Source organism: Drosophila simulans, chromosome 3R (assembly GCF_016746395.2).
Source record: "Drosophila simulans strain w501 chromosome 3R, Prin_Dsim_3.1, whole genome shotgun sequence".
NCBI classification, from domain to species: Eukaryota; Metazoa; Arthropoda; class Insecta; order Diptera; family Drosophilidae; genus Drosophila; species Drosophila simulans.
Genome location: NC_052523.2, coordinates 27,324,089 through 27,350,309, shown reverse-complemented (window position 1 = coordinate 27,350,309; position 26,221 = coordinate 27,324,089). Strand labels below are relative to the sequence as shown.

General features: G+C 44.2%; 6 protein-coding genes and 1 long non-coding RNA gene across 9 annotated transcripts; 3 read left to right on the top strand and 4 right to left on the bottom strand.

The window, feature by feature from the left end:
* Positions 1 to 195: 195 nt before the first annotated feature.
* Positions 196 to 1,961, bottom strand: LOC6730326 (carbonic anhydrase 2). 3 transcript variants are annotated; one of them, XM_016177890.3, is made up of 6 exons: positions 1,825 to 1,961; positions 1,567 to 1,661; positions 1,402 to 1,492; positions 1,078 to 1,340; positions 667 to 1,020; positions 196 to 609 (listed from the first exon to the last, which is right to left on the bottom strand). In XM_016177890.3, exons 1-5 carry the CDS (start codon positions 1,889 to 1,891, stop codon positions 667 to 669), a joined length of 870 nt encoding a protein of 289 aa, XP_016037088.1. In that variant the 5' UTR covers positions 1,892 to 1,961; the 3' UTR covers positions 196 to 609. The 3 variants fall into 3 exon arrangements, with proteins under 3 accessions (XP_016037088.1, XP_016037089.1, XP_016037086.1); XM_016177891.3 differs by lacking the exon at positions 196 to 609 and having other exon boundaries at positions 625 to 1,020; XM_016177888.3 differs by lacking the exon at positions 196 to 609 and having other exon boundaries at positions 625 to 1,020; positions 1,084 to 1,340; positions 1,825 to 1,941.
* LOC27207595 lies at positions 1,796 to 3,000 on the top strand. Its single transcript, XR_001600490.3, has 3 exons — positions 1,796 to 1,897; positions 1,955 to 2,836; positions 2,895 to 3,000. It is a non-coding gene; the product is annotated as an uncharacterized LOC27207595 (long non-coding RNA).
* Positions 2,173 to 5,363, bottom strand: LOC6730325 (carbonic anhydrase 2). Its single transcript, XM_002105571.3, has 5 exons — positions 4,370 to 5,363; positions 3,876 to 3,985; positions 3,205 to 3,295; positions 2,880 to 3,142; positions 2,173 to 2,619 (listed from the first exon to the last, which is right to left on the bottom strand). Exons 1-5 carry the CDS (start codon positions 4,434 to 4,436, stop codon positions 2,251 to 2,253), a joined length of 900 nt encoding a protein of 299 aa, XP_002105607.1. The 5' UTR covers positions 4,437 to 5,363; the 3' UTR covers positions 2,173 to 2,250.
* Positions 5,364 to 5,493: 130 nt separating this feature from the next.
* Positions 5,494 to 7,067, bottom strand: LOC6730324 (protein spindle-F). The gene is made up of 2 exons (XM_002105570.4): positions 6,181 to 7,067; positions 5,494 to 6,111 (listed from the first exon to the last, which is right to left on the bottom strand). Exons 1-2 carry the CDS (start codon positions 6,905 to 6,907, stop codon positions 5,744 to 5,746), a joined length of 1,095 nt encoding a protein of 364 aa, XP_002105606.1. The 5' UTR covers positions 6,908 to 7,067; the 3' UTR covers positions 5,494 to 5,743.
* A 180-nt stretch (positions 7,068 to 7,247) lies between these two features.
* On the top strand, positions 7,248 to 10,218 carry LOC6730323 (methionyl-tRNA formyltransferase, mitochondrial). The gene is made up of 5 exons (XM_016173189.3): positions 7,248 to 7,489; positions 7,547 to 7,871; positions 7,929 to 8,091; positions 8,147 to 9,341; positions 9,460 to 10,218. Exons 1-4 carry the CDS (start codon positions 7,314 to 7,316, stop codon positions 8,509 to 8,511), a joined length of 1,029 nt encoding a protein of 342 aa, XP_016037085.2. The 5' UTR covers positions 7,248 to 7,313; the 3' UTR covers positions 8,512 to 9,341; positions 9,460 to 10,218.
* Positions 8,507 to 9,291, bottom strand: LOC6730322 (39S ribosomal protein L32, mitochondrial). The gene is made up of 3 exons (XM_002105568.4): positions 9,167 to 9,291; positions 8,872 to 9,111; positions 8,507 to 8,815 (listed from the first exon to the last, which is right to left on the bottom strand). The coding sequence occupies exons 1-3, from the start codon at positions 9,249 to 9,251 to the stop codon at positions 8,553 to 8,555; spliced, it is 588 nt and encodes a 195-aa protein (XP_002105604.1). The 5' UTR covers positions 9,252 to 9,291; the 3' UTR covers positions 8,507 to 8,552.
* On the top strand, positions 9,538 to 25,846 carry LOC6730321 (all trans-polyprenyl-diphosphate synthase PDSS1). The gene is made up of 8 exons (XM_016173225.3): positions 9,538 to 10,492; positions 19,227 to 19,403; positions 19,709 to 19,848; positions 20,205 to 20,346; positions 20,895 to 20,984; positions 23,420 to 23,551; positions 23,739 to 23,933; positions 24,424 to 25,846. Exons 1-8 carry the CDS (start codon positions 10,280 to 10,282, stop codon positions 24,643 to 24,645), a joined length of 1,311 nt encoding a protein of 436 aa, XP_016037084.1. The 5' UTR covers positions 9,538 to 10,279; the 3' UTR covers positions 24,646 to 25,846.
* The last annotated feature ends 375 nt before the right edge of the window (positions 25,847 to 26,221 follow it).

The window sequence follows — 26,221 nt, the reverse complement described above, 5'->3', positions numbered from 1 at the left end:
GCGCCATCACGTAGCTTGAATCATTGCGATGGGTGGTTTCCAAGTCCAGTGAATCACTATTAATCAACACCCACGGAATGAGTTAACGACTCACAGATTGAGGTAGGTTCGAGTTCTTACAATTTTGTATAAATTTATACATTGTATAATATAAAGATAATACTTATATATTTCCTATTATTAGTTGGAATCCCTAATCTATCAGCGCAATTGCTAAATTACCTGTCTGGATGGCAGGTAAACTCATTAGGCGCTTATCTGATTGTTCAACCAAGGCATTGCCCTTACTGATCTTGGGTAACCAATACTAATACTAATAACCCAGACTACCTCTCTTGTTGACACTACTACTACTTATACTTCAGATTAATGCACTTTACATACACACTTTAACTAAACTATAGATTTTTGATTGTTCAATAAAGGTGTGCTTCTATCACAACTTGATAGAAAGACTAACAGCTGTTGTAACAACTTGAGCAAAACTCAAATAGCATCTGGATCGACTTGCACTGCGGAAACCTTCGTCTTTGCTCTTTGTCCCACTTTTTCCTAATCCGTGGCTGGGACTTTGGGTGATTGTTCGAGATTGTAGCCCTTGGTATATATCTAAGTAACATGAAGTGGTGGTTAGTACAGGAGTGTGTTGTATTTAGTTCATATAACTTATGATTTCGAAGATCTGGCCGTCCTATAGAACACAGTGCGATCGTTTAGACCTTGGACAATCCGATAATTGTTGATCAGCCTGTTGCCCCAGTGGTCTCGCAACAGCCAAAACTTTGAGACGGACGAAATGGTGACGGTCGTAATCTCGGTGAAAACAATCCAGGAGACAGTCTCGTCGCAAAGGGGCGTGGTCAGTGAGCCTTCGTAGGTGAAGAAGTCCTTGTGCTTCACACCCCCGATCAACTGATCCAAGCTTGATTGGCCAAAAAGAGTGGCGTTGGAGTTTTCAATCGGCACCCGCACGACTGCCTCCATGAGCTTGGACAAGGGTGTGGATTTTGCATTGTCTTTCTACAAGTAAATTCAAGGAACATGAATTCTTCACACATCATTTCTATCATGGATTACCCTAACAATGGAAACCATGATTGCGACCACAGCCAAGCCATCCTTATGACGGACGGCTTCCGCAATATTTTTGTACTTCTCGTTCCGATGGACGATATGGATTTCAGCGTCGTATCGGCGCTTGTTAATCGAGTGCTCGGATCCGGGGGATTTGTAGGAACCCCAGTGGAAGTGAAGTCCATCGGCAAAGTAGCGACCCTTCAAACGGCCGCCGGTTATAAAGGGCTTCCTTCCATTGCTCGTCACGGGAATGTCTAAGCTAACTACCAATATTGCAATTAGTTGCGCTCTGCTTCGAACTACGAACCACTATACAAAGCCTACTGGAGTGTCCATTGTTTCTGATGTAAAACGGACGCTTAAGCAGCTTATAATAGTTCCAGAAAGTGATCGGAGGTGAGACCAACTTGTGTGCCTACCAGTCAGTGCGAGAAAACATAAAGAACATTAAGATTTGCTTACTTTAAAGAAGTTTGATTTACTGCTTACGGTTTTAGTATCCAACAAAATCGGCGATTGGTGTTTTCCGGTGGAGCAGAGGTCCTCCCAGTCCTTGCCATTCTTCAGGTAATTCCATTCCATACCTGCAAGTTTCAAGTGATGGAAGCAAATGAGTGGTTTCTTCTACCAATAACTGCCTTGTTAGTACTCATAATCGAATGCTAAATTGATTTGAAATGCTAATTTATTCTTTTAAACGGCTCTACTTGGTCAGCACATACATATAACTTCTGGCATCTGATTTACCATTTGTTGATTGATAAAACGCCAGTGGAAGCAGTAGTAACATCTTGTGAAAAGCATTCGCCTGCATTGTTGTGTATTTCAGTTGTGATTGTTACTATTGCAATACTATTATTATTGTAATTTATTCCAGATAACTCGTGTGTCTTATGTCGCTCGTCGGATTTTACTTAAATTTCCTATGTGAATGTGCGGGAGATTTGCTAACTTGGCTGCTGCTCCGACTGCCTACCTAGAGCAACTGGATAGGATCCCAAATAGTCCGTTTACTCTCGGTTCAGATGAGATTGGCACCGATTTCAAGTGGACTCCCACCGTATCGGATCTGATTTGGAACGCCAAGAGGGAGAGTAGCTTACAACAGATGAAATAATTTATTTGTCTTAGAAACTATAATAAATACGGATCTTAAGTCTAGCTACAGTAGCATCACTTTCCCAGGTAGGCCCCACTCAGATCCTTTCCGATCCTGTAGAACACTGGGCGCCCATTTCGTGGCTGGATGTCCCGGAAATTGTTGATCAGCCTGTGTCCCTCGGAGTCGCGCAGTTTCCAGAACTTCGACACCGACGAATAGGGCACGGGCAGGACCTGGGAGAACACCGTCCAGGTGACAGACTGCTCGCAAAGGGGCGTGGTCAGGGATCCGCGGTAGGTGAAGAAGTCCCGCGGATTCACGTTTCCAAGCATCTGGCCCAGACTCAGTCCGCCCGGAATGGTCGTCTTCGCGTTGTACTTCGTCACTCGCGGCAACGCACTCATCACTTTGCTCAATCCCGGAAATATGCGATTGGGATTCTGTTAAGAAAAAAATCACAAATTATTTGTTACAAACTCCTAATGAAATTGTGTTCAAATGATTGATTCATATAAGCAGAAAAACAGCTGAAAGAATATTCATCTGAAAGTGACGTATTGGCACGTTTAATTTTCTTCGGCAAATTTAGTTTCACGGTGAAGATTTTCATTGCATCATCGTTCCATCACGTTGGATTAGATTGCACCCGGTTTCTCGGTACGATTACTGACCTAAGGTAAATAGATAGCTGGATACTTACCTTCACTATTTTCAGCATGACTCCAATAACAGCAATGCCATCTTTCTTGTTTTTCGCCTCATCGATATCTCCATACTTCGCATTTCGGTGGACAATGTGCATCTCCACGTCGAATCGCTGCTGGTTGATGGAGTGCTCGGATCCGCGGGAGCTCGGGGATCCCCAGTGGAAGTGGAATGCCTCGGCCACGAATCTGCCCTTGAGCAGACCCCCGGTTATGAAGGGTTTGTTGCCGTTAGCAGTTTCTGGTATCTCCACGTGAGCTGCCAAGCAATTAGTAGCTTTCGTTCAAAACCATTGGCGATCTCTCGAACCCACAACCCACCTGTATGTCCATTGTTGTGCAGGGTGAGCGGTCCCCTCAGCTTTACGTCATAGTTGCCGAAGACGATCCGCGGCAGTGGGACGATGAGCGACTGCCGGGAAGCACGACAATGTATCAGTGGTTATTGAAATAAATTAGCCCTTTCAGCGCTTCCATTTTCCACACCCATTACCCCTTGTAATGCAAAAAGTGGCGTTAAAAGAGCTCCCGATTGTTAAAGTAGTTATGTTATAAGCTATATGCCAATTTCGGCTATCACATTCCACATGTTGCAAGCCAATTATGTAAGCACTGTGGCTAATTGGGTGGATAATAGTGCCAATCATCGCCCAGTTATAGTTCATTTTCATACCAACGCATCATCAGTTGCGGAATTTAAAGCTTTTCTTTTGACAAATATTATACAAGTTCTTAGACGATTTTGTTACGCAGTAACAAAATGCGCTTAAATAGATGCGCATATGAAATAGGGCTGAGTTTTGGCACGCATAATTAATACGAATTTGGTGATACACATTTTTAATTTAATTGATTTCTTTTCATCACTTTAAACTAGGTCTGAAGCTGTAGACCAACAAATTAGGCCTGGTCAATTAAATCATTACAGACGGAAGCATAGGAACTCTGACTAATTCTGATCATAAGAGGTATTACATGTACTTGTTACTTACCTTTTGGACGTTTAATGAAATGGGTGACTGCCTTTCGCCCGATGAGCAAATTCCTCCCCAGTTCTGTCCGTTCGTCTCGTAGTTCCAGTGCGATTCGTCTTTATGATCATCTACAAGTTTCGAATTGAAGAAAATGTTAGCTCTGAGACGTTTTCACTTTCTTTCAGCCATCTAGCATCTGGTAATCCTATTAGCCAAGACCGTGAATAAATTCACTTCTGTTTTCAGCCGACTCTCTTATTTTGGAACCCAAACAAGGTATGGCAGAGTGATTAATCACAGTAGCTTATACAATTAATGGTAATGGGTGTGCACCCTTTCAAACTTTTAGTCCCATTTGTAATAATTTAGAGGGAAGTAAGTATTTTTAATCGCTCTCAAGTTATGATAGTAATAATACTTCACATGTATCACTTCCTGCCATTGAAGGCTAGTTTATGCACTTTTATCACTCCATTCGATCGATCTACCTTAAGATCTGGGATCGGAATTACCATTTGATGTATGCTGATAGGCGAGCGGCAGTAGTAACAAAAGCTTGTGAAAGGCATTCGGCTGCATTGTTGCAGATCGCAGATGTGATTGTTCTAATATTACTAATAACTTTATTGGATTCCCGCGGACGCGTGTGTCTTTGTATTGAGATTCGCGGCGTTTTCGATTTTACATAATTCATCCGGCGCGAATGTGCGGGAGATATGTTGGCCTCAATATGATGCTGTTGCCACTGCGAACTGCGAGCAACTGAAACGGCCCACAAATGCTCCGATATCTTTTATAGTGCGGAGGGGCACGGTGCCCACGTAGACTTGGCGTCTGCGGAGTCGGAATGGAAACGGAGTGGAATCGGATCGGATCTGAATTCGACACCTAAGTGGCGCGTGATTAGCCCCAAACGGTAGCAACAAGTGGCAGACTAATTGCAGCGCTGGGTTTTCGAAATGATAAATGATGGATCGCAATATAGACCATGGAGCTAGGAAAACCCAGTATTAGTTGGAAATGCGGAAAAGATCTAACAAAAGTTGCTTGAACTCTTACAAATTCTATGCACATTAGTTGTGAATGGGTTACTACCAATTTGATAATTTGTTTCATTATCTGTGCATTTCATAGTAACGTAATAAATTCTCCACGGGAGTTGCCACGTGTCTTAAAAATATTTATTTATCAAACTTATTAGCATACGCCAATTAAAATTTTTCCTTAAGCTTAATTTCTGCTGCGACCCATTCCAAATGCATTAAAAGAAAGTAGCTCTGAGCATTTGCATTTGTATTGTTATCAATGGCAAATCTCATGGCCAAAATTTTGGCAAATATTCGCATTGAATGACTGGATCAGCCCGATTAGGCAGAAGTTGCCAGTCGGGTTTCGACTACGTCATAGCCAAAAAAACAGGGAAATCCTCTGACCAGTTACAGCACAATGGCCTCAAGCCAAACTTCTTTGTCGAATGTTCCACTATTCCCCCAAAGTGTGTGACTCACAGAAAAGCGGCTAATTAGATCGGATAATGACCACAAACGATACTACAATATTTGTCAGCGCTAATAATATAATATTTATGTTGTCCACGGCGATTTCACTTTCCAACTAACCGAAGAGAGCGCTCAACTTTTTCAGGCTTTTCATTTAAACTGTATTTCGTATTCTGTCACTAACATCTAAGTATTCATGCACTCTCCGCAACTATTATATTTGTATTTTCTTAAAGTATAATGTTGTATAGTTTTGATACATGATCGCCCTAACGTCTTATCCATAGAAACGTAACAAGCGGCTCCTGTGCAGTCAAACTGCTCCTTAATCCTTGGATTTCCCGGGTCAGGTCAGAGTTCGGTGGCGAAATAAATGCGCCTACTGGGTCAGAAGTCACCCACCGCATGGGAAACGAACTCAAACTGGCGCTCAATGCTGTTCTCCGACTCCAGCTCCAGTGCATCGTCGATGAAGTGCATCTCGACGTGCTCGCGGAAGGCATTGAAGGACACTTGGCTGGAGTACTGCTTGCCGCACATAGGGCAGGTCTTCTCCATTGCGTCGGCTGCATCTGCTTTGATTTTCTCTTGTATGATGTTAATTCTCTGGCTGGGCGGCGTTCCATTGTGTCCATTGTGTTGGTTCTCATAGTTCTTCAGCTCGCTGGTCAAGCTGTCGTCCGTTTCCAGACTTTTGTCGGCCATCTCAGGCTTTTTGATGGTTTTCTGGGCACATTCCGGACAGGGCTTGAGTGCTGCTTGCACATAAAAAAGGCGTTACAAGAGGTTTCTTTTTTTAGCATGAATTTCATTTTCTTGCTTACCTATGCGACTTTCTAGTAGAGTCATTAGCGATCTGAGCTCCTGCTGCTGCTTCATGGCCTCTCGCCTCAGGTCCTGCAGTCCATCCAAACATCTTTTGGCATCCACATTGGCATCTGGTTCACTAGTGGTTTCCTCCACCTTTTGCAGGTTGTAGGGGTAACCTAGTTCCTCACTGCTGGCACCGAAGTCATCCAGGGCTATTTCCTCCAGGCTGAGATCCTTAATGCCGTCGGAGAGCATCTTTTGGCGAAGGTGAGGATTGGGGGAGTGCTGCGTAAAGGTCTTGGAGCGCACCAGGTTCTGGTTTTGCTGGGCTCGCGAGTCTGTTGAGCTGGGCACTGCTTTCAGCTGCTGATCCTTGGAGATCTGCGATAGGCGGGACCAGAGCCGTCTGTTCTCGTTCGATACCATGCCAATGTGCTCCTCCAGCTGCTCCTTTTGGCGCTGCAGCTCAGAGACCTGTGCTTTCAGAGAGAGTACGTCCCCAGTGACCCCGATTTCGTTTACACTCGGAGCACCTTCCGACCTGCTGGAGGCCTCCCTCAGCCGCTGGTTCTCCTCCTCCATGCTGGCCACGCGGCGCTGCAGCTGGATGCACCGCTCCTTGATCGTCTGCAGCGCCACTTGCAGTGCGTAGTTCATTTTGTCACTGGAGGGGGAGCTTGTGGATCCGGAAGTGGACGTGGAACTGGCCATGGGCGTGATTTTGGCAGCAGATGCGTCCATTCTAGATTAATGGAGCTCCTTGGCACTTGGCATCAAAACAGTCGCCCAATCGATCCGAATAATATACGTATTTTTGTAAATGTTTGATTTTCCAAATTTTTATTGCGTTCTCATTAGTATGACCGTGCGATGAACTTCAAAAAATAATAAACGTTTACCGATAGTCTACAGTCACTAAAGACCGACATATAAAAGTAAAGTAACATATTTAGCTAAGTTTAATTACTTAAACAAAAAGAACGACTCTTAATTATATAAAGGAATGACCACAATTTACATAGTTATTCAGACGCAACAGGTTTCACTGTACCTCAGCATTCCTGTTACGTTATTTGGTAGAGTGACCAGCTGGTATCGCGAACAGCTGTTTTTGTTTACGCGGTATTATTATCCAACAAATTTTCCGATGTTTTGCGGCAAGAGTTTAGTTAATAATTTCTACAAATATAAAAGAAAAGTGTGGCAGAATGTAATCCCAATTGCACAGCGCTGCAAGGGAACTTACCACCCTCCGAAAATTCTTTTTTTCGGGACCGACAATTTTTCCTTGCCCAGCTTACAGGCGTTACACAAAAACTGCGGGTAAAATGTTTAAAACAATAATGTAGAAGTGGTTAATAAGATTAATTATTTTCTTAGTGACCGTTTGGGAGTTGTTACCTCCTTCAAAAGTCCCGCCAACTGTGTGAGGACCTACGCGGAAAAGGAGAAGCTTCCCCTGCAAAAGTGGCCCATAGATCCTTCTGTGTGTCCGCAATTTGATCTTGGTGTGGTGGTCTCCTTTGGCCACCTGATTCCTGCTAATATCATCAATGGATTTCCTCATGGAATGATCAATGTTCACGCTAGTCTATTGCCCAAATGGCGGGGAGCTGCTCCCATCATATATGCCATCATGAAGGGAGATGCCAGCACTGGAGTTTCCATCATGAAAATCGAACCTCACCGGTTCGATATCGGTGATGTAAGTTCATTCTTACCTTACCATTGTATGCAGTAGTATTCACGGCTTTTGCTTTAGATTTTAGCTCAGCGGGTAGTGGATATTAAGCCCGATGTCTTCATGCCGGATCTGCATGCATCCTTGGCGACGCTAGGAGCAGATTTACTTGTGGACACTGTTAACAATCTATCATTAAGACTTAAGGAAGCCAAACCCCAAGATAGTACAAGGGCCAGCTATGGTAAAGTATATCTAAGCACTTCGAGAACGTATTTAATCTATATTTTTGCCTTCAGCTCCCAAGATCACCAGTAAAATCACAGAAATTATCTGGTCCGAGCTTAGTGCCTTTGAAATATACACTCGTCACCGAGCTTTGTATGGCTACAAAAACCTAACAACCAGCTTTTTAGGCAAACAAGTCCAACTGCTGGAGTTGCGATTACCGGAGAAGGGAGTTCCAGTCCAAGAACCTGGTGTCATCAGCTACCTGCGGAAGTCGAGATCCCTCATAATCGGATGTGCTCAGCAGAGCCAGTTGGAAGTGCTTCAGTTACGCGTGGAAGGTAGAAAACCTATGAGTGCCCAGGACTTTAACAACGGCTTCCTGAAGCAGGCAAGGTCCTTATCCTTCACCGAGAATAAACTAGCATCGATTTGATAACGAACGTGTGGATTTAATGCACAATGGATGCTTAGTATCTAGGCCAAGTCGGAGGGCTTGACTTCCTTGGTTTCGGACAATTGCTGCGTGGATTTTTGGAGCAGATTCTTGGTGAACCACATGGGACGAGGCTTCTTCATCTCCACGATGCGCTTGTTTTTCAGATCATCTGTGGACTGTTCGGCCTTCTCGCCTTCATAAAGAACAATTACTTCCTTGTCCACGGGATCTAGACCGAGTGTCTCCTGGATTTTCGACTGCATGAGCTCCGTCTCCTTCAGGACTTTTTGGTAGCAGAAGGCTGAAAGAGTAACATTAACGGGGGCTACCTCTTGGTACTCTTTTAAGGCTACTCACGACAAAGAACTCCCATCTCGTGGTCATGGCCACATTGCAGACAGGAGCGGAGGTTTCTCTTCTCCCTCAGAGGCTTCCAGTTGTATTCCGGATGTCCGAACTTCCGCTTCAGGCGTTTCTCCACGGACCTCCTGTGCTTCGGAACAGCCCACAGCATTCCGTCGCCAATAAGCTGCTTCAAACTGAATTCCGTGGAGGATTTTGGGCTGTGATCATGCTGAAAACCGGCCAACGCCAGAGCTGTGTAGAAAGTGGGTAAGTCAGGGTAACTTTTACTTGGGCTGGTGCTTCTCACCAGGCGGGTGTCCTCCATGTGGCAGGAACAGGCTCTCTAGGTTCCTAATAAAGTTTGTAATTGATAAAAACAAATTTCTAGACATCTTGTTACTTGCTCTTCTGAAATTTACGTAAACGTGATTAGAGATGCGCAAGAGGAAACAGCTGTGCTATCGATATGTTTATAGAAAAACGTAAGTAAGACACAAAATAGATTAAAAAATGTTAATTCAAAAAAGAGCATTAAAAATAGTGTAACTAATTTTAAAATAATGTCAGCATCCGTAAATAACTACCGTTTTAATGTTGCAGACCTTGTCACCTTACGTTGCCCACCTCTAGTGCTACGTTTTAGCCGGCTGCCTTGCGTCACCGCGCACGTTGCAACCCTAAACAGCTGTTCGCAGCAGCTGTTCTGCACTGTTACGTCAAAATAAAGTAGTGAAAAGGTGCAAATTGCGTGCGAGTTAAATAAAAACTATTTGCCAGGCCGGAAAACGCGTTTTCATCGGGATCTTCGAGCGTCCCAGTTGTTGCGGAACATGAGGACACTGGCGGGACTGGATGGTAGTGGCGGTAGTGGCCATAGGACCTCTGTGAGCAACGCTTGAGTCCGAATATATATCCCTCCAATAGTGTGACCCACAGGTAAACTGGGGTCATCCAAACAGACCTCGACCCCCAGTGACTGCAAAACCGCGTGGCTGGCTTAGCCACCGAAATCCCCGTTCAAGTTCAAGCCGATCTTACCTTCGTGAGCGATCGTTTCCACCACAGTCGGCCAGTGGGATTCCCACCACACCTGACCGCGCGCACGCGCATCGATTCAAAAATCCACAAAAAGCGAAAACACTTCGCTGGAGCTGCTGAAGCCAAACGCAAGCAAACCGCGCTTCGCCGTCGCCTCGAAATCGCCAGTCCATCGATACCCCGAAATCGCCACGCAATCGCGCGTTTTTCAAATCCTGCGAGCCTGCAAAAAACATAAACAAAACCCACTATAATGCTGTTCACCTGTTGAATTCTGTGCCTGTGTCTCGATCAAGAAGCTGCATCCTGCCCTTCCCAAAATAAAAAAAAAACCAACGCATAAGCCCTGCTACACGAAATCCTCACAAACAACACCCACAAAATGGCCTGCTTGAGCACTTCCGGTCGCGTCGTGTGCGGCTCGCGTCGCCAGCAGACGCACAAGCTGCTCTATCAGCTCCTCGGATCCCGGCCAGGATACACAGCCCCGTCCGCCGCGACCGGATTATTCAGTCCGCCCAAAGTTCAACAGCAGGCCATGCGACTCTGCCACGGATTAAGCTTCAGCATGGGCAAGGATTACCCCGATCTGCTGGTAAGTTCATTGTCGGACGAAGCCTACACAGCGAGAAAAGTTGTGTTAAGTGGCAAATATAGTTGAAGTGATGAAACATTTTTATGTTAAACTTGAAGAGGGAAGATCCTTTTTATAAACAGGACAATTTTAAAATTGGCAAATGTGAAATAAATCCTTATGAAAATCGGATTGAAAATCGATAGGCTTTTTTTTGCAGTGCAGAGTGCATTGGCTGCAAGCCAACTCTTTTGGCCGCTAATGCGTCTGCGTGACTTTGGCTTTTGCTGTCCGCTTTTCTTTTCTTCGCTGCGAAGCCAAAAAGAAAATGAAAGTGAAATTGGTTGCTGGCAGTTGTCCGTTGGTTGTTGCTTGTTGGTTGTTGGTTGCTGGCCATTGCTTTTGTGCAAGTAGCGTGAAAAACAACTTGTTGCGCCCACAGTTGCAGTGTTGTTGTTGGCGGAAGCTGGCGCATTTATTTATTATTGTGCCTTGGCTTTTTACCATTTGCCGAACGCCTCTGTTTTTCTCCGCTTCGTTTCCATGTGTTTTTCCCGCATTTTTGCAAGGTGAAGTTTTTCATCTGCCTCTCTTTCTGGCCCGATAATTATGTCTCTTTCTGGTCTGTCTGTAGTTTGTCATTATTTTTATATCGTTGACAAGTCGCTAGTCTGTAGTGTTTTTCTTCCTTTTTCATTTTTTCTTTGAGTTATGCAATTTCGCTGGCTGCATTTGAGCTCTGGTTTATTGCTCGTATTTATCAATATTTATCGCCCGCGTTGTTGATTTTCGCGCTATTTGCGGCGCCAATAAACAGCTGATTGGGGGCCAGTGCCCCCAAAACTGTGCTCCACTTGTCAGCGACCTGTGCGTATACGTAATATCTCAAGTGGGTTCTGTTCTGCGTTGTGTCGAACATGCGGATTTGGTGCCCTTATCAGTCGGGGTAAATACTATCAGCTATTTCATTAGATTGATTAACTATTGCAAATACAGTGAATACACTTTAAGGAATAAGGAAGATATTTTTATTTAATTTACATATTTCTACTACTAACTCTGCTTTATGATAACAACTTGACATTGTCCTAGGTGTCAAATATAAATATTAATTTTCTCTCATAATATTTTATTGCCATGGCACTATAAAGCGAGTTTACTGTAGCAAATAAAACGATTGAAATGCATGCAATTTTTTAAATCCCACGAATGACGCACTGAGTGCAACAAAAGGGTCGTAAATAACCGAGCTCATTATAGAGTTATGGAGCTATTTGCCTTCCTAGGTCATATTTCTTGGGGAACATCTCCAGCCTTTGTTGCGAGTCGGAAAAACCCAGAAGGAACTTCGGGCAATTGTCTTGAAATTCAATTGGCTAGTCAAGCCTTCGGCTTAATTGCTTACTTACTCACTTATGTATGCCTTGAGTAGGCATGTATGCATAGGCCGCGATTAGTGCATCGGTTTCTCACATTTGCTATTTAGTTTATTGTTTTATGGCACGCCATTTAAGCCAACCCATTTAGTTTGGGGGGGTGGCGTTCGGGAGTGCGACTTTGATTTAATTGCTTTGGCATTGCGAATGCAGCAAGTTGAATGCAGTTTGTGCATTGGCTATTTTGGCGGCCAGCCTTGGCTTGAACATATTTATTTGTATCTATATGGCCGCACTTTGGTCGCGTTTTGGGTATACATATGTATATAAAACGGGTTAAGTGCTCGTTAATTCACTTTAATGCACACCTTTGACACCCGTAAAAAAGACCTTGCTCTGAAAGGTTGGGGGTTTGCATTTGCCTCCCGAAAATGAGAGAAGCCAAATGATATCTTGATATCTTTCAGATAAAATTATAGTTTAAAGAAAGTAACATTACTATAAGCAGTACTCACATATACATAAATGTTCGCAATCATATTGGAAAAAGTTTGATAATTTTGTATGCATTCGTCGTCATCGAATTATTTATGCATTTTAGTTGTTTAAGACCCTTTTTTGTTTCACTTCGGAGCCGAATAAAAATTCATTCAACGCCAAATTGGATGTGTGCCCAACTCGCATCCATCCACACGGCGGGCAGACGGCAAAGCACGAGCACCTGGAAACTGATACGTTCATCTATCATAGGTAAACAATAAACAAAACGCAAATAGAAAGCGCACGTCGCAGGCAAAGCCAAAAACCAAAAACCAAAACCGAAAAAAACGCCAACTAATAATAGTCGGCAATAGCAGTCGTAGAAGAAATTCACTTTTAACGGTTTCTTTGACTTTCTTCTTCATTTCATTTCATTTGCCAAGCTGCCGAGCGGGCTCTCCATTGTTTTGGCCAAAAGAAACCGGCCAAAAAGAAAAGGAAGTCCGACTCTTTATCTACATATATCTACACGTATGCGCCACACGATTTTGGCAAGAAGCCGATTGACCAGCTCTTAACATTCGTTATCTCTGCATCGAATTAGTTTCCCAATTTTCATATTTTCATATTTTCCAGCGCTTCCGCCTGAAAGTATTTTCGTATCTATAGGCTTTTCACTTTCATTGCAAATGCGTGATTTTGAGCCAAGTCTTTTAACGCCAGCGTGTGAATTCGATGGGTTGACGGTACACACATGTGTAGATACTCCCAAGGTGGCGGTCCTCAATTAGATTAGAGAGTCTGTGAACGGTTAGATGGATCGATTTCGGTCGATTCTCCGCGTTTTTTACGCGCTTGTGCTTAATTTGAATGCGAGGGTCTCGAGAAAGTGAAACCGAATCGCAACCTGTTTTCATTGAAACTTTTAGAAATTTTGGGCACGAAGTCAATACTCGATTAAATCAGCTGCGATTTGGCTTGTATCAATAAAAGAGGCATTTAAACGGGGTTTGGAGTGCTTAACCTACATATGGGTTCGAGATAGCGAGTAAACATATTTCTTGTACCAAATTACTCAAGAAGATATACATATGTACATACGTATCTCTCAATTAAAAGCCCTCAGCCCGCATTCCTTTCAGCCGTATTTCACAATCAGTCATATTCGCTAGCCACTTGTGAGAAAGTGATCATCGCGGGCATAAATACGTACGAAAGAGCCGAGCAAAAGTGGCAGATATGCTAAAAGATACATCCGTCGTATGCACGAGATGGTCATATCGTAAATCTCCGCCTTAGCGGCTGTGTCTTCATTTCTGTATTTCTGCAAAACACTTTCACTGACCCACGGTCCGAGTGGTGTTCCGGCCCTGCCAGAAGAAGTTCCAAGCCGACAGACCCCCGCCGAATAATTCTCTATCAGCTCCATATTATTTGTGTTTAATGTGCACTTGCTGGCGGCTTAATTGGCTCCTCGGAGCTTGGATGTGGGCATGCCTAAGCGGATTGCGACTGGGCCGGCTGACCTGGCTTTCGTTCAACCTGTCCCATGAGCCACACACCTGCAATGGTCTCTTTGATCGCTCGGGCCTGGCTTTGGTATTTTTCGGCCCGTACTTGCTGACCCAATTCCAGAAGACGCATGCGTTTTGGCCCGTTGTCCTAAACTGGTTTCGGGTTCGGTTTGGTTTGGTTTAGCTTTGGCTCTTTGGTTTCGGTATCGGTATTGGTATCGGTGGTTTTCGGCCTTTCTGCCGCATTTCCATCTCTTTCGCGCCAAGTCTGTTAACTGTTAATGATTTCGGCGTTGTTTTCCTCAACAACAAATTTTCGAATTTCGATTTGAAAGCCGTAAAAGAAGCGCCGCCAAGTGCACCGAAAGAAATATTGCTGAAGAATAAGTGAGACATCAAAAATCTATTCAGTTTTTCCAACTATAAGTATGCATAAATTAAGTCTGATTACTAAAGATATAGTAATATTTACCCAACTACCAATATATGTAGATTTAGATATCGGTGCCCCTTTTCTCTGTGTGCAAAGGGAGCGGTGTTGGGCGGTCGAGCAAGTTTGCCTCGGATACTTTTGACCATGTTGCATAACCCGGCCAAAACCAAAGCCATGCCCATCGAGACTGGCCAGCTGTCAGCCCGCATTTCATCAAAGTCGCTCATTGGTTTACATTGTTGATGTTTTATCAGCAATTATCATAAATTTGACTATCTTGGGCGGCGTTTGCATATGTTTCCCACACTGATTGCCTTGCTTGTTCGCAGTGTTTGCTCAACATTCTACTTCCACTCGGGGCCCTATTAATTGGCCGAGGGTTTCACCTGATTACCATTGGAATTTGGTTAAATGTTTTCCACACTCAACGATTCCGAGTTGCGACATCGCTTGGCCAGAAACTGAAACGAAAAATTAGATTTGCATTTATTGGCGGCACGCGTCGCATTGGCAGTTGCACTTCGGAATTTGTTTTTTTCCTGTCTGCGTCTGCGCTTTTTATGTAATTTGTTGGGTTGATTTACCCGCGAAGTGGCCAATGCAGGATAAACTTGAATTTTCAGGTTTTCCACCGCCAACTGGTTTCCAATTTGTCCGCAAAAACATTTTGCCTTTCCTCGGCGAACCTTAATTTCGGCTGCATTTTAGTGCCTGTGCCTTTTGACAGATTGTTATAATTACCAACGGCACACTGACACCTCCAGAAATTATGGTAGGCAACAAATATTTTCGGCCATCAAGCGATTTTCACAGGCTCTGGCGGCGTTTTACAATCGCTTGGATGTTTAGGCGTTTAAAAACGCATTCGCCATTGCTTTGGCAGCGTTTAAAGTCGCCTCCATAGGCAAATATCACGCAGCCGCCGCGTTGGACGGGCACGCACTAATTTCAATTGTGAATCGCGATTGCGCAATAACCAAAGCGACGGGGGAATTCCGTGTGACTCGATGGCAGATACTTGGCTGCGGAAAATGGTCGGCTAAACTGGATCGGAAATCAAGTGGATATATACCAATTAATAAGTGAAAATCCACGTTTGGGATGACAACTCATTAGTTCGAAAACTCAGTGCTGATGGTGCTCACTGTTGTTTATTCGAAACATTTTTGACATTAACGAAGGAAGTAATTTCCGCTTTAAACAGGACTTTGCAATTGACTTCAATGGCAGAAACTATAACCTAATAACAACTTCGATACTTTTGGGGATTCCCATGTGAGCAACCGTTTGCTTTCATCTTTTGGCTCGGTGACTTGCAGACTTCAATTGGCCAATCGATTGCAGTTGTCACAGTTTCTGATGAGCCCTATTGCGATCGCAATGAAACCGTGACGCATCGTGGCCTGCGCAATTGAGACATTAGCAAACAATGCCGACAGATTATGCTCGCCGCACTCGAGCTGCTGCATCTCGGCGGGATTTGAGATTCAGAAGCGTTCTCAATGCCGCGACGAGCACTTTGTCAAACACAAATTGCCCAGTTTGGAGGCAAACACTCGGCCACTTTGGCATTCACACTCACTTGAGCTCGGATGCCTGCGGTGCGACTGGGTTGTTAACACGCATGTTAACCACTTGCCAGCGAACTTGGCTAATGAAGAAGCTCCCGCGGTTCAAATCGAACGGAGAAATTACAAAGCCAATCGTTGCCGCCCCGCCCCCTTCTTCCCCTTGTGGCCCACAAAAGCGTTGGTTATGTCAGCCGTGGCAATACAACCGCAGCGATGACAAAAAGGGAAAGTAAGTCCAAAGCCCCGTCTTCGCGGCCCTCAGCTGTGCTCACTTTCTTGGCCGTGTCTTGTGTCCGCTTTTGGCCAATACCTCGCTTTTGGCCGCTTCCGCTGCCGACGGCCTGTCATGTTCGATCGCAGCGGCGGTATTTCTTTTTGGCCAGCCAGAAAAGGAAGCAATTAAAATGTTTGCGAACTGATGACAGCAGGGCTTTCCGATTTTTCCAAGGTCGAAGGAGCTCTTTCATCCTCTAGACATCAATCTTCCTGATCAAAGAAGTCAGCCAAGTAAAACCGATTGTCGCATAAGCACAGCTTGTTATCAAATTAAGTTAATTGCGTCGAATAATAAATGTTCTTTCGCTACGCAAGGTAGGCACAGAATTGTGAGTTGTTTGCCATAATTGAATAGTTTTCGAATCGCAGGTGCTAATAGTTTGTGTACTTCGAATTGGCCTCCATTAAAATAGCAACATGCAATGGTAATTTTCGAGCTTCTCATATTGCCGTATTGAATAAAAAATGGCTTATGATGCCGCATACAAATGGCCAAAAGAAACTGAGCGAATTCCGGGCCAAACAAGAGAGAGATCACAACAATGCGAGGCTCTGGACAAAAGTGAGTCGTAAAGCCATCAATAAGCAATGCAAAATGTCGCAATTTCCCCGGTTTTATGTATGTGGGGCTTTCAATCAAAACAGACATCAATCAGTGCGATTTTGGCCCGGCACTCGAAAGTGTTTAAATACTTTCAGCCGTTAATTGTCTACATCTTCAGTTGGCAACTCCGAGTGGGCTGGGCTGTGGTCTGAATTGGATGGTACACATCTGGAGAGGATTATGTCGTGGGAGCGCCCTGGGGCGAAAATTCCACTTTCAGTTTTGCTTGATTCGCTTTTGGCACTTGGCTGCCGATATTTGCACACGCCGCTAAATGCTGCAATTGCTTTGATCACTGCGCCCATTTTGGCCAATTTTTCCACAATTAATCTAATGGCTGCGAAAATGCGCGTATTTAAATGAAAATTGGCAGAGGCGCCGCCGGCCACTAAGCAAATAAAAGTAAATTATCAGCCGCATTGTTGCCGAAGAGATCGTTATTATTATTTCCTTTCGAATCGATGTGAAAGTTGGCTTGCCAATCGCCGCGGCTCCTCTTTTGTGGCCAGTTGCATGTGGGGCAAAAGGAGGTTAAACTGGATATCTTCGGAGTTGGTTCGCTCGGAGGCAATTGCGGTTTAACCTTATCAACCGATGCCAGATTAACTCGCAAGCCGAACTCCACTCACTAAAAAACCTCCAATGAAGATTAGTCAAATGTTTGATTAATCGAGTAATGTACGTGCATCTCCACTTTTCTAGATACTTCGCGATTTCCTTGCCCCCGGTTGCACAATAAACCAAGTCGAGCTGACTGAGTCCCAATCCTCGGTTCGTCTTCAGCAGTCAAGTGCAACGAAAGAGTCCACTTCCTATGTGGTTAATTCGAGAGCTGTTGCTTTTGGCTTTGTACACGCAATAAGCTCGCAAAACTCCAGTTTGAATTTGCATCGTGAAATTCGGTGGGATCTAAGACTTAGTAGGCACCCAGAATTAAGCGCAGATCGTTGACCTGGCTTTATTATAGTACACTCGGGCACTTCATCCATAACATGACCAAGTGGCCAACGGCAAGCAGTTCAATGGGTTTAGAGGCACTTAAAATCCGTTCGGCTTTCGTGGGCACCTGTGAAAAGCGTTTTACAACGCTTAAAAGTCATTCAACGTTTGCGGCCAACTCGAAATGGCCACAATTAAATGCATTTCTGCACGTTCCACGCAAAGAAATGGCTGTGCGGCTCGGTTTCTGTTATTTTTGGCCTTTGCAAAATATTATCAACTAATTTTAATTTGGCGCACATATTGAAAACGAAAGCCACCGCGACTCGCATTTAATTGGATTTCTTCCGGCTGCTGCTGTAAATTGTGATGCGTCGATTTTGTAATAAGCCGCCGATCGCACGGCGCGCTTTCTACTCGCCAAAAGCAAAGCCCATTCCGATGTTTATGACACATATTAAATATGAAACTGGGTCATTACAAGCTCTTTTCAATGGTCAACAATTTGTTTGGGTATTTTACGATGCTGTGGGCCCCTTGGCTGCCCCTTCGGTGACCAAAACCGAACCAGTTTGCCATCCAAAAGCCCACACGTGTATTCCCAACCACGCAGATGGTGATCATGATGATGCTGCTGATGATGCTGCACAAGATGCGGATGAAGACCGCTGGCCAAGGGCGGCAAGTGATGGTCATTGGCCCGTGGCAGGACTCCAGGGCCACAAGTGGGTCACCGCGTACTCCGCAATCACACCCAGTCGAAATGGCCAAAGATTCGATGGTGTAAAAGTAGCTACCTCCGCTGACAGCTGGCAACATCGAATTTACATGTTATCATGCCAGCATGTGTGGCGCTTTATTGACAGACTGAGAGGCTGACTGGTTGATTGGTTGACTAGTTGACTGGTTGACTAGTTGACAGGCTGCACAAGAAGCAAACAAATGCAAACATTGCATAATGGCACATAAACGGATTTGAAAAGAAAATCAATTCAAAAGCAATGCACTGCGAGAAATTATAAGTGACTGTCTATTGGGTTTCTGATTAATTGATCCAAGCAAAGTGCAACTTCTTTTTAACTTTGCGATTAAGAAAGTATTCATTCGTCTTGAAAGCTTCGATTTTTTTTCCTGTGTGGAAAATGGCACTAGTTTTGCTAACAATTTAGCAACAATTCAGCAGAGCAGCGCGTGTTGCTCTCTTTTGTGTCGGCAACAAAAGGATTTGTGGTTTTAACCATTCAAATTTTGGCGACAAGGTCAAGAGTCGCGCGAGGGCGTCAACAAGCGACTACAATTAGTTGGCCATTTACGGGGGTTACAGCCCAAGACTGTAGCCACTGCAATTTTCCAGTTATTAATTTTTCGGCTAAAACTGAAAACAGAAAACAGAAAACACGCCGGCGGGCAAGGCAAAACTTGTTAGACGTGACACAGCCGCAATTGAAAGTTGTTAAGTGACTTGTTTGCTCCATCATTATTCACACTTTGTTAGTAATTGCAGCCTTTGGCCGAAATCGCCATCGAAATCGCTAACCGTTCTACCATTTTCCAACTTGCAGCAAAGTCCCCACAAGTGCAGCCAATCGCTGCAGTACTCGCAGAGTTCCAAGGCGAATCTGAGGCAGCACAGCTCGGTCCACACACAACAGCCAGCAGGTCCTGTGAGGGAGTTCCAGATCGATCCCTACATCATACTCGATGACGACCTCAAGTACTTCTACGACGATGTGCGATATGTAAGTGGTTAAATATTGGTCAGATAATTCCTAGATCCTTATTAGTTTGAAAAGTTTAGTTTAAATGAAACAAATATGCCATCTCCAACCGCAAATCTTAAACACACCTACAGAGTTTGGTCAGCAGTTCCATTCCAGATGCTAAGAACGTCATTCATTAGATGGTTTTTTCCCTCAAAACGAGGGGATTTTTATCTCGCGCCCCAGAACACAAATATTTGCGTATTTAGGCCAGTTTCTACAGAACGGAGAAAACAACTCAAAGTGGGCCTGACTAATTCCCCTTTCGGATCTTCTTCTTTTAGCTGCTGAAGTCGGGCACATCCCAGCCAGAGTTGGACACCATTGCCAGCTATTACTTCGATGGCCAGGGCAAGGCTCTGCGACCCATGGTTACCATGCTGATGGCCAAGGCGATAAACTATCACCTGAACAACGAGTCACAGTGAGTCAATTTACTATTTAATATCTAAATAACAAGAGTTTACAAGCTGAATAATGGTAGTCGTAAAAAAATACTGCATCCGTTTTTGATTTTATTATTTTCAAAAAGAACTCATGGTTATTACCTAACGTAAAAGTATTTACATTTAAATGAACCTTCTGTTTTTTTTTTAAGTACAGTAGAGCTTAAAATGTTGCTATTAGTTGAAGAAGACTTTTCTGTGTAGACGAGTGTAATTGATTAGCACGGTTTTGCGAAATGTGCGCAGCCCGTCCGAATGAAATCACCCTACATATGTAAATGTAGTTTCGGATTTTTGCCCTAATCCTAACTTTATCTTCCTATCGCCTTGACAGCCAATTAGTACACAAACAGCGACAGATCGCCCTCTTTTCGGAGATGGTGCACTCGGCCAGTCTGGTCCACGACGATGTCATCGATCAGTCGGACTTCCGACGCGGCAAGCCCAGCGTGAACGCTCTGTGGAACCACAAGAAGGTAAGGATCGGTCCGCGTGATAGAGGTGGTATCTGTGGCATCATCGGTGCCACCGATGTTTGCCAGAGCCAAACAAACAAAGCCAAACACGCGCCCGAGTCGCTCGGCAACCGAAACAGCCGAATAGCAATCGTTGGGGCCCAAAGCCTGACTTTGACATCAATTTGTTGCGTATTTCGATTTGAAGTGTTTATTGACTTTGTCAACATCCATCTTGCATCATTTGAAAGGCCTCAAAATCGAATGGCGATGCCGCTGGCCGCTGCGTTCAATAATTCAATAATAGATCCCAAAATAGTTCCCTTTCGACATGTCTTCAAATTAAAATGCACAAATTAATCCAATCGCATCTTCACAAGAAGCGGAAATTTCTCGCCTTTGATTGTATCGCCGCTCATCTTAGTCACATGTCGGTTGGGTTTTCTTGCTTTCGAGCCAACTTGCTGCTGGCTGTTAACGTTGCAACACATAACTGTCTTGCCGCGATTGTGTTGGCCGATCTTTTGTTATGGCCGCTTGTTTCTGACCATGTCTCATCGCTTTTACAGGTCACAATGGCTGGTGATTACATCTTATCGATTGCCTCGATTATGATAGCTCGTCTGCGCAGCGATGATGTGACGATCGTGCTGAGTCAGGTAAGGAAACTTCGAGTTGCAAGGATATGACTAATGACGAGCTTCAAACTGAATATACTATATATAAGTAACAATCAATCATTGTATAAAAATAACTTTGCTGCTTAAAATTCTACCATAAACAAACATTTGTAGAAGATACCAAGTGCCTCGCACATTTTATGCTGCTGGTTAATTGCCAGAGCAAACTGAAAAGCTAAGAAACTTACTTAGAAAGGCTGCCCATCTTAAAAACGCGCGGATTCTGGGTAAATATATCTGTACACAAGAACGAGCCTTTAGTTTTATGCCAAGAAAGTACGTAATCGCGTAAGGTGCCAAGTTTCACACGATTGATGGACCAGCATTTGTCTTAAACTGATGAAAGTTTCTCGTTCTGTTGGTTGGGAAACCCAAAACCAGTTGCCGCTTTTAATGGGGCACAAATCACCGGGCCTGAAAACTTCCTGCGTCCCTGGAAGTTGGATCCCCAAGGTTTGCCCTTCGCCAGAGTTCGAGAAACTTTGCAAAAAGCGGCATTCACTTTTCATGAGTCGGAAATGTGCATTCGTGTCCTTGTGAATCCCCCGCATTCCGCAGAAATACTCACACGTAGTTCCTACGAATTTCGAATTAGTCACACCTGCCACGGAAAGTGAAACCAGATCTATTGCCCTGGAAGCCAAGACCAAGGTGGCTCCGAATCTCAGATCTCTTCAAGCTCCCAGCTTCCCTGCATATTTACACAATCGAGCCAGTTAATAGCCAAGGCAAACACAATAAACTTGCCTACGTTTTTGGGTTACACATTTGGCGTTTTCTCAATTCGCGTAGAAAAAACATGCGTAACACCTGAGGATTGGCCTGAAGATGGCCAAGGTGCGGCCCAGACACTTATCCGCCGCTATTTGTCTATATGATTAACCCGATCTGGGCGATATCATACTCGTGCGTCTATCGCATAATGTGGCTCATTTGCATGCCAAGCACTTTGACCCCAGCAAAATGAAACTTTCTTCGCGATCGTGAGATCATTCGTCTTGAAACTAGTTCTAAGCCAAACTGGTCGCCACTATTTATGCAAATTTCTCTGGGCTGCCGAATTTGCACATATGTATGAAGAAAAGTTGGGGATGAACCAACACACACCACTTGTGCGTCCGATTAAAGATCTATTCTAAGTAGTTTGTCCAACTAGTTTGGTAATCAAAAGCTGAAAATTGATGTGCTAAGAAACCAGATTCTTTGTGCCCAAAACTTTGTATTCATTCAACTCTGTTTGTCACTCGTTTATAGACGACTTTTGCCAGTTTCTTTCATCTACGACAATCTACAATCTTCGGCATATATTCATCCGATTTTTCATATTAAATATGCTGTGCACGTGTCTGAATAAAATCAGCGGTTTCTAAGACGTCGGATGGCATTAATAAAATGGGTAGAATGTCCGTCTGCCTTTCAATCAAGTGAATTTATGACTATACCCGCATTTTGGGCTAAACCAAACGGTTATCACTTTTAACGCCGTTGGGAAAGCCCACTTTATATTAGGCTCATAAGCTGCGAAGAGTACATAGCATTTAATTGTTTCAGTGTATAATCTCTGAAAATGACTGAATGCCGCCAAATTCCCCTGGTCGGAAGCTGGCGATTGAAGAAGAAAATTCCCAATAAGTGGCTTGCAAAGTGGCTTCGAGGCTAAAGCATAGTTTTTCCGAAAATTGCACTCGATTCCGCGGGCGCTGCATTTGGTCTCATTTAGCTGCTTAAAAGGCGGCATTGTGTTAATTTGTCTGGCTCCAAATGCACTTGTTGGCCAAGTTGTTAGAGCTCACGCACTTGTAGTTGGCTTTTTGTCCGTGTTAATTAACATTGAAAGTCCAGCGGTGGTCGCTCCGAGGAATTTGGCCGGGCATTTTGGCCAGAAACTGTTGGCCAGTTGCGGCCGCCTCACCTTGAGCTCCTTGGTGGAAGCCGCCATTTTTCAGCGCCCACTATTGTTTGCCAATGATTTTGACAACTGCCTGTGAATTTCTCGTCCGAATCAATGAAAATGCCTATGCGAAGGCGAATCGAAGGGCGTGCCACACAGTTGATGGGCAAACAGAAGCGGCGATAGCCAAAATATCCATCTTCTTTGGAGCTCTGAATGAAGTCTTGTTTGCCAGATTCATTTGGCACAATTGTATTTGCTGTTTGCATGCGAGGTTTTAGCCAAGCGGAAGTTACACACACACACGAGCGTATCAGCGAGAGAAATGCTATATCTGTAATAGCCATATTCATATTGAAAATTCTACAAATTTTTGATCAGTGTAGGGGAAGCATTGCGAATTGCGTAATGAACCATTCATCTGCGAGCGGGAATCCCAGGCCGAGAACAATTGAAGCCATAACCATATCCCCAACCACTTACTGTGACATATTTATGACGCCTTGTCCGTAATCTCTTGCAGATCTTGACCGACTTGGTCCAAGGCGAGTTCATGCAGCTGGGCTCAAGGGAAACGGAGAACGAGCGCTTCGCCCATTACCTGACCAAGACATACAGGAAGACCGCATCGCTGATCGCCAATGCACTGAAGGCGGTGAGTATTCATTACCATCATGCGAGCCCGACCGGACCAGGCTCTTATTGGCCAGATCCGAGCCGCTTAATTCGGCAATTAGTGTGCACGCAGTCTCGCGCCATTGTGCCCAATCCCCTGCAATTTGAGCTGATCTTGAACCCTCCGTTCTCTGTTCTCTATTCTCGATTCTCCGGCTCTCCTGCAGACCGCCGTGATTGCCCAGGCCGACGACAACGTGGCCGAGGTGGCCTTCCAGTACGGACGCAACATCGGCTTGGCCTTTCAGCTGGTCGACGACATGCTGGACTTTGTCTCCTCCACCGAGCAGATGGGCAAGCCGACGGCGGCGGATCTGAAGCTGGGTCTGGCCACCGCCCCCGTCCTCTTTGCATGCGAGAAGGTGAGTGCGAAATCTGGGATCCGTTGGATATTTCCTTGTTGGCTTGCCAACAAATCTAAGCTGATTCGTTGTGTACACAGAGAAAAATGTTTAGATCAATATCGTTTAAGTCGTAGGTGTATAAAAAAAGTATGCCACACTTAAATTCATATGGCTGCATACCATTTTTCTCTGTGTATAAATGAGCTAGATTGAGTTGTCTCTTTGTCCAGATGTCTATTGGCTATGCATCCAAAGTGGCTTCCCGCCGTCGCAACGATGATGTATTCATGGTGCCGGCGGTGAAGGTGTGATGAGGTCATGTGGGTGGGTGGTTGGCTAGATGCGCAGATGATACAATGGGCCTGTAACTCATCAATTGCCACCGATTACCAATGCCCATTTGCTATGCATTCCGCGGGCTGCGCACGCGTGCAGTGCGTTTAAAGCCGCTCCGTAGCTGCAAACTGCATAACCAGCATAATTGAAATGCCTTTTCCGTACATTCCAGTACCCCGAGCTGAATCCCATGGTGATGCGGCGCTTCAGCGAGCCCGGCGACGTGGAGCGCGCCTTCGAGCTGGTGCACAAGTCGCACGGTCTGGAGCAGACCCGCTTCCTGGCCAAGAAGCACTGCAACGAGGCGATACGGCTGGCCCAGGAGCTCACGGAGTCGCCCTACCAGAAGGGCCTCCAGGTGGTCGCCGACTTAGTCATCAACCGCATGAAGTAGAGCCGAGCACCCGAACACCCTAACATAAACCATACCCGTAATGCAATAATAATAATAATAATAACAATAGTGTTATGTAGGCCCCTTGATGTGTGGATCAAGTCCTGTTCAGCCGGCGGGCCAATTTGTAAACAAGAATTATTATTTAGTTTTTAGGCATTTGTTGTTGACACTGTAAATAATTGCATAAACAAACCTAATCAACACACACTAAACGGCAACGATCGCTGTACATAACATAATTACGAGATGTTCAATGAATTTTTGACAAATTTTGTATGCAATGTTTTTCGACAAGTTTATTTATATGTATAGAGAGCGAAATATGAGCCAAAAGCCAACAACAATAGGGGAAACGAGAAAATTGTACAAACACTTCTTCAAATAAAAGAATGGAAATGGGTTGCCAGGCGAGCACCAAATGAGGAATCTACTATAAAAGAAAATGTTTATTAGTCAATGCAACAAAGAAAGCCGCCAGTGTGTAGAGCGATATTTTTAATACGAAGCCGAGGAGCATAATTGGTTTATTTTATATTAATACTTGATTTAGGGCATTTCATGCCTAAATGGTTCAATGGTTCAATGGTTCAATGCCTGCACTCTGTTTAAAATCCCTTCCGACCGCACAAACTTGTAACTTAAAGTGGAAAGCCCGTAGTTTAGCTGGATTAAATAAAATATTTTGAACCATTCGCGCATGAAATGCATATTATAATATGTTCTGTAAGAAATGTAACGAGGATTGTACGTGAAACAATGCTGCCCAGTCTTAATTTTAAATCTTTCTTCTCCGCCTCTAATGCAATAGTAATCCAAAAGACATTAGAAACGAAATCGAACCGCAGACCCCATTTCGAAATGTTCTACAACTCTTTTTAGATGTAAGTTTTTATTTTAATTTATGAACACAACCTCAGTTAAGTTAGTCAGCAAAATTCGTTTTTTGTCGGTTTAGTTTTGATGCAAATTCATTGGGCTCCTTTACAGCCTGCTCTACACTGAAAGAAAGGCAAATGAGAGATAAAACGCGGAAATTTGCTGGCTAGTTCATCAATACAATTGGGTGCTGACGACGATATACCCACATATTTCAGAGTGCGAACGACAAAATAATGATAAAGATGTTGATATTGATACTTGTAATTACGATATTTGTACACTTAAAGAGATGAATAAAAATTCGATTTTGTAAAACAAATGGAGATGATTTCGCCGCTTGTAGCTGCGCAACATATTAACCACCAACCAGGTTGACCCAGTGAAATAGTTTTGGACATGGCCAAAGTGCCTCATGTTGCGACGGGCATGGCTGAAACCGAAATTGGGGCAAACAAATAAATTTGGCGGTGTGAGTTGCCTGAAATTGTAGCTGCCACACGGGGCGTATGAGTAATGCAAGCTGCTTAGGCTTGCAAGAGCTTTTCAATTTAAAACATCAACAAGTTTCGTATGAAGAGGCACGCAATACTGCAGTAGACTTACTTTTCCGCTTAATTAATACAGAGCATCACGATTCAGGTTAAGCCAACGCAGCCGTGGCATAATTTCCAGGCAACATAAAGTCAATATATTT

Bases quoted from the DNA above. Each gene is read 5' to 3' on its own strand.
- LOC6730326 (XM_016177890.3), bottom strand. From the start codon at position 1,891: ATGCAGGCGAATGCTTTTCACAAGATGTTACTACTGCTTCCACTGGCG. The intron at 1,493-1,566 runs GTAAGCAGTAAA...ACTGACTGGTAG, and splicing joins TTTTGTTGGATACTAAAACC to GCACACAAGTTGGTCTCACC. The intron at 1,021-1,077 runs GTAATCCATGAT...ATTTACTTGTAG, and splicing joins TCATGGTTTCCATTGTTAGG to AAAGACAATGCAAAATCCAC.
- LOC6730325 (XM_002105571.3), bottom strand. From the start codon at position 4,436: ATGCAGCCGAATGCCTTTCACAAGCTTTTGTTACTACTGCCGCTCGCC. The intron at 3,143-3,204 runs GTGGGTTGTGGG...ATTGCTTGGCAG, and splicing joins GCACAACAATGGACATACAG to CTCACGTGGAGATACCAGAA. The intron at 2,620-2,879 runs GTAAGTATCCAG...TTTTCTTAACAG, and splicing joins TCATGCTGAAAATAGTGAAG to AATCCCAATCGCATATTTCC.
- LOC6730324 (XM_002105570.4), bottom strand. From the start codon at position 6,907: ATGGACGCATCTGCTGCCAAAATCACGCCCATGGCCAGTTCCACGTCC. The intron at 6,112-6,180 runs GTAAGCAAGAAA...ATGTGCAAGCAG, and splicing joins TCTACTAGAAAGTCGCATAG to CACTCAAGCCCTGTCCGGAA.
- LOC6730323 (XM_016173189.3), top strand. From the start codon at position 7,314: ATGTTTTGCGGCAAGAGTTTAGTTAATAATTTCTACAAATATAAAAGA. The intron at 7,490-7,546 runs GTAAAATGTTTA...TTATTTTCTTAG, and splicing joins GCGTTACACAAAAACTGCGG to TGACCGTTTGGGAGTTGTTA. The intron at 8,092-8,146 runs GTAAAGTATATC...TTTTGCCTTCAG, and splicing joins TAGTACAAGGGCCAGCTATG to CTCCCAAGATCACCAGTAAA.
- LOC6730322 (XM_002105568.4), bottom strand. From the start codon at position 9,251: ATGTCTAGAAATTTGTTTTTATCAATTACAAACTTTATTAGGAACCTA. The intron at 9,112-9,166 runs GTGAGAAGCACC...CTTTCTACACAG, and splicing joins ACATGGAGGACACCCGCCTG to CTCTGGCGTTGGCCGGTTTT. The intron at 8,816-8,871 runs GTGAGTAGCCTT...TTACTCTTTCAG, and splicing joins CGAGATGGGAGTTCTTTGTC to CCTTCTGCTACCAAAAAGTC.
- LOC6730321 (XM_016173225.3), top strand. From the start codon at position 10,280: ATGGCCTGCTTGAGCACTTCCGGTCGCGTCGTGTGCGGCTCGCGTCGC. The intron at 19,404-19,708 runs GTAAGTGGTTAA...TTCTTCTTTTAG, and splicing joins TCTACGACGATGTGCGATAT to CTGCTGAAGTCGGGCACATC. The intron at 23,552-23,738 runs GTGAGTATTCAT...GCTCTCCTGCAG, and splicing joins TCGCCAATGCACTGAAGGCG to ACCGCCGTGATTGCCCAGGC.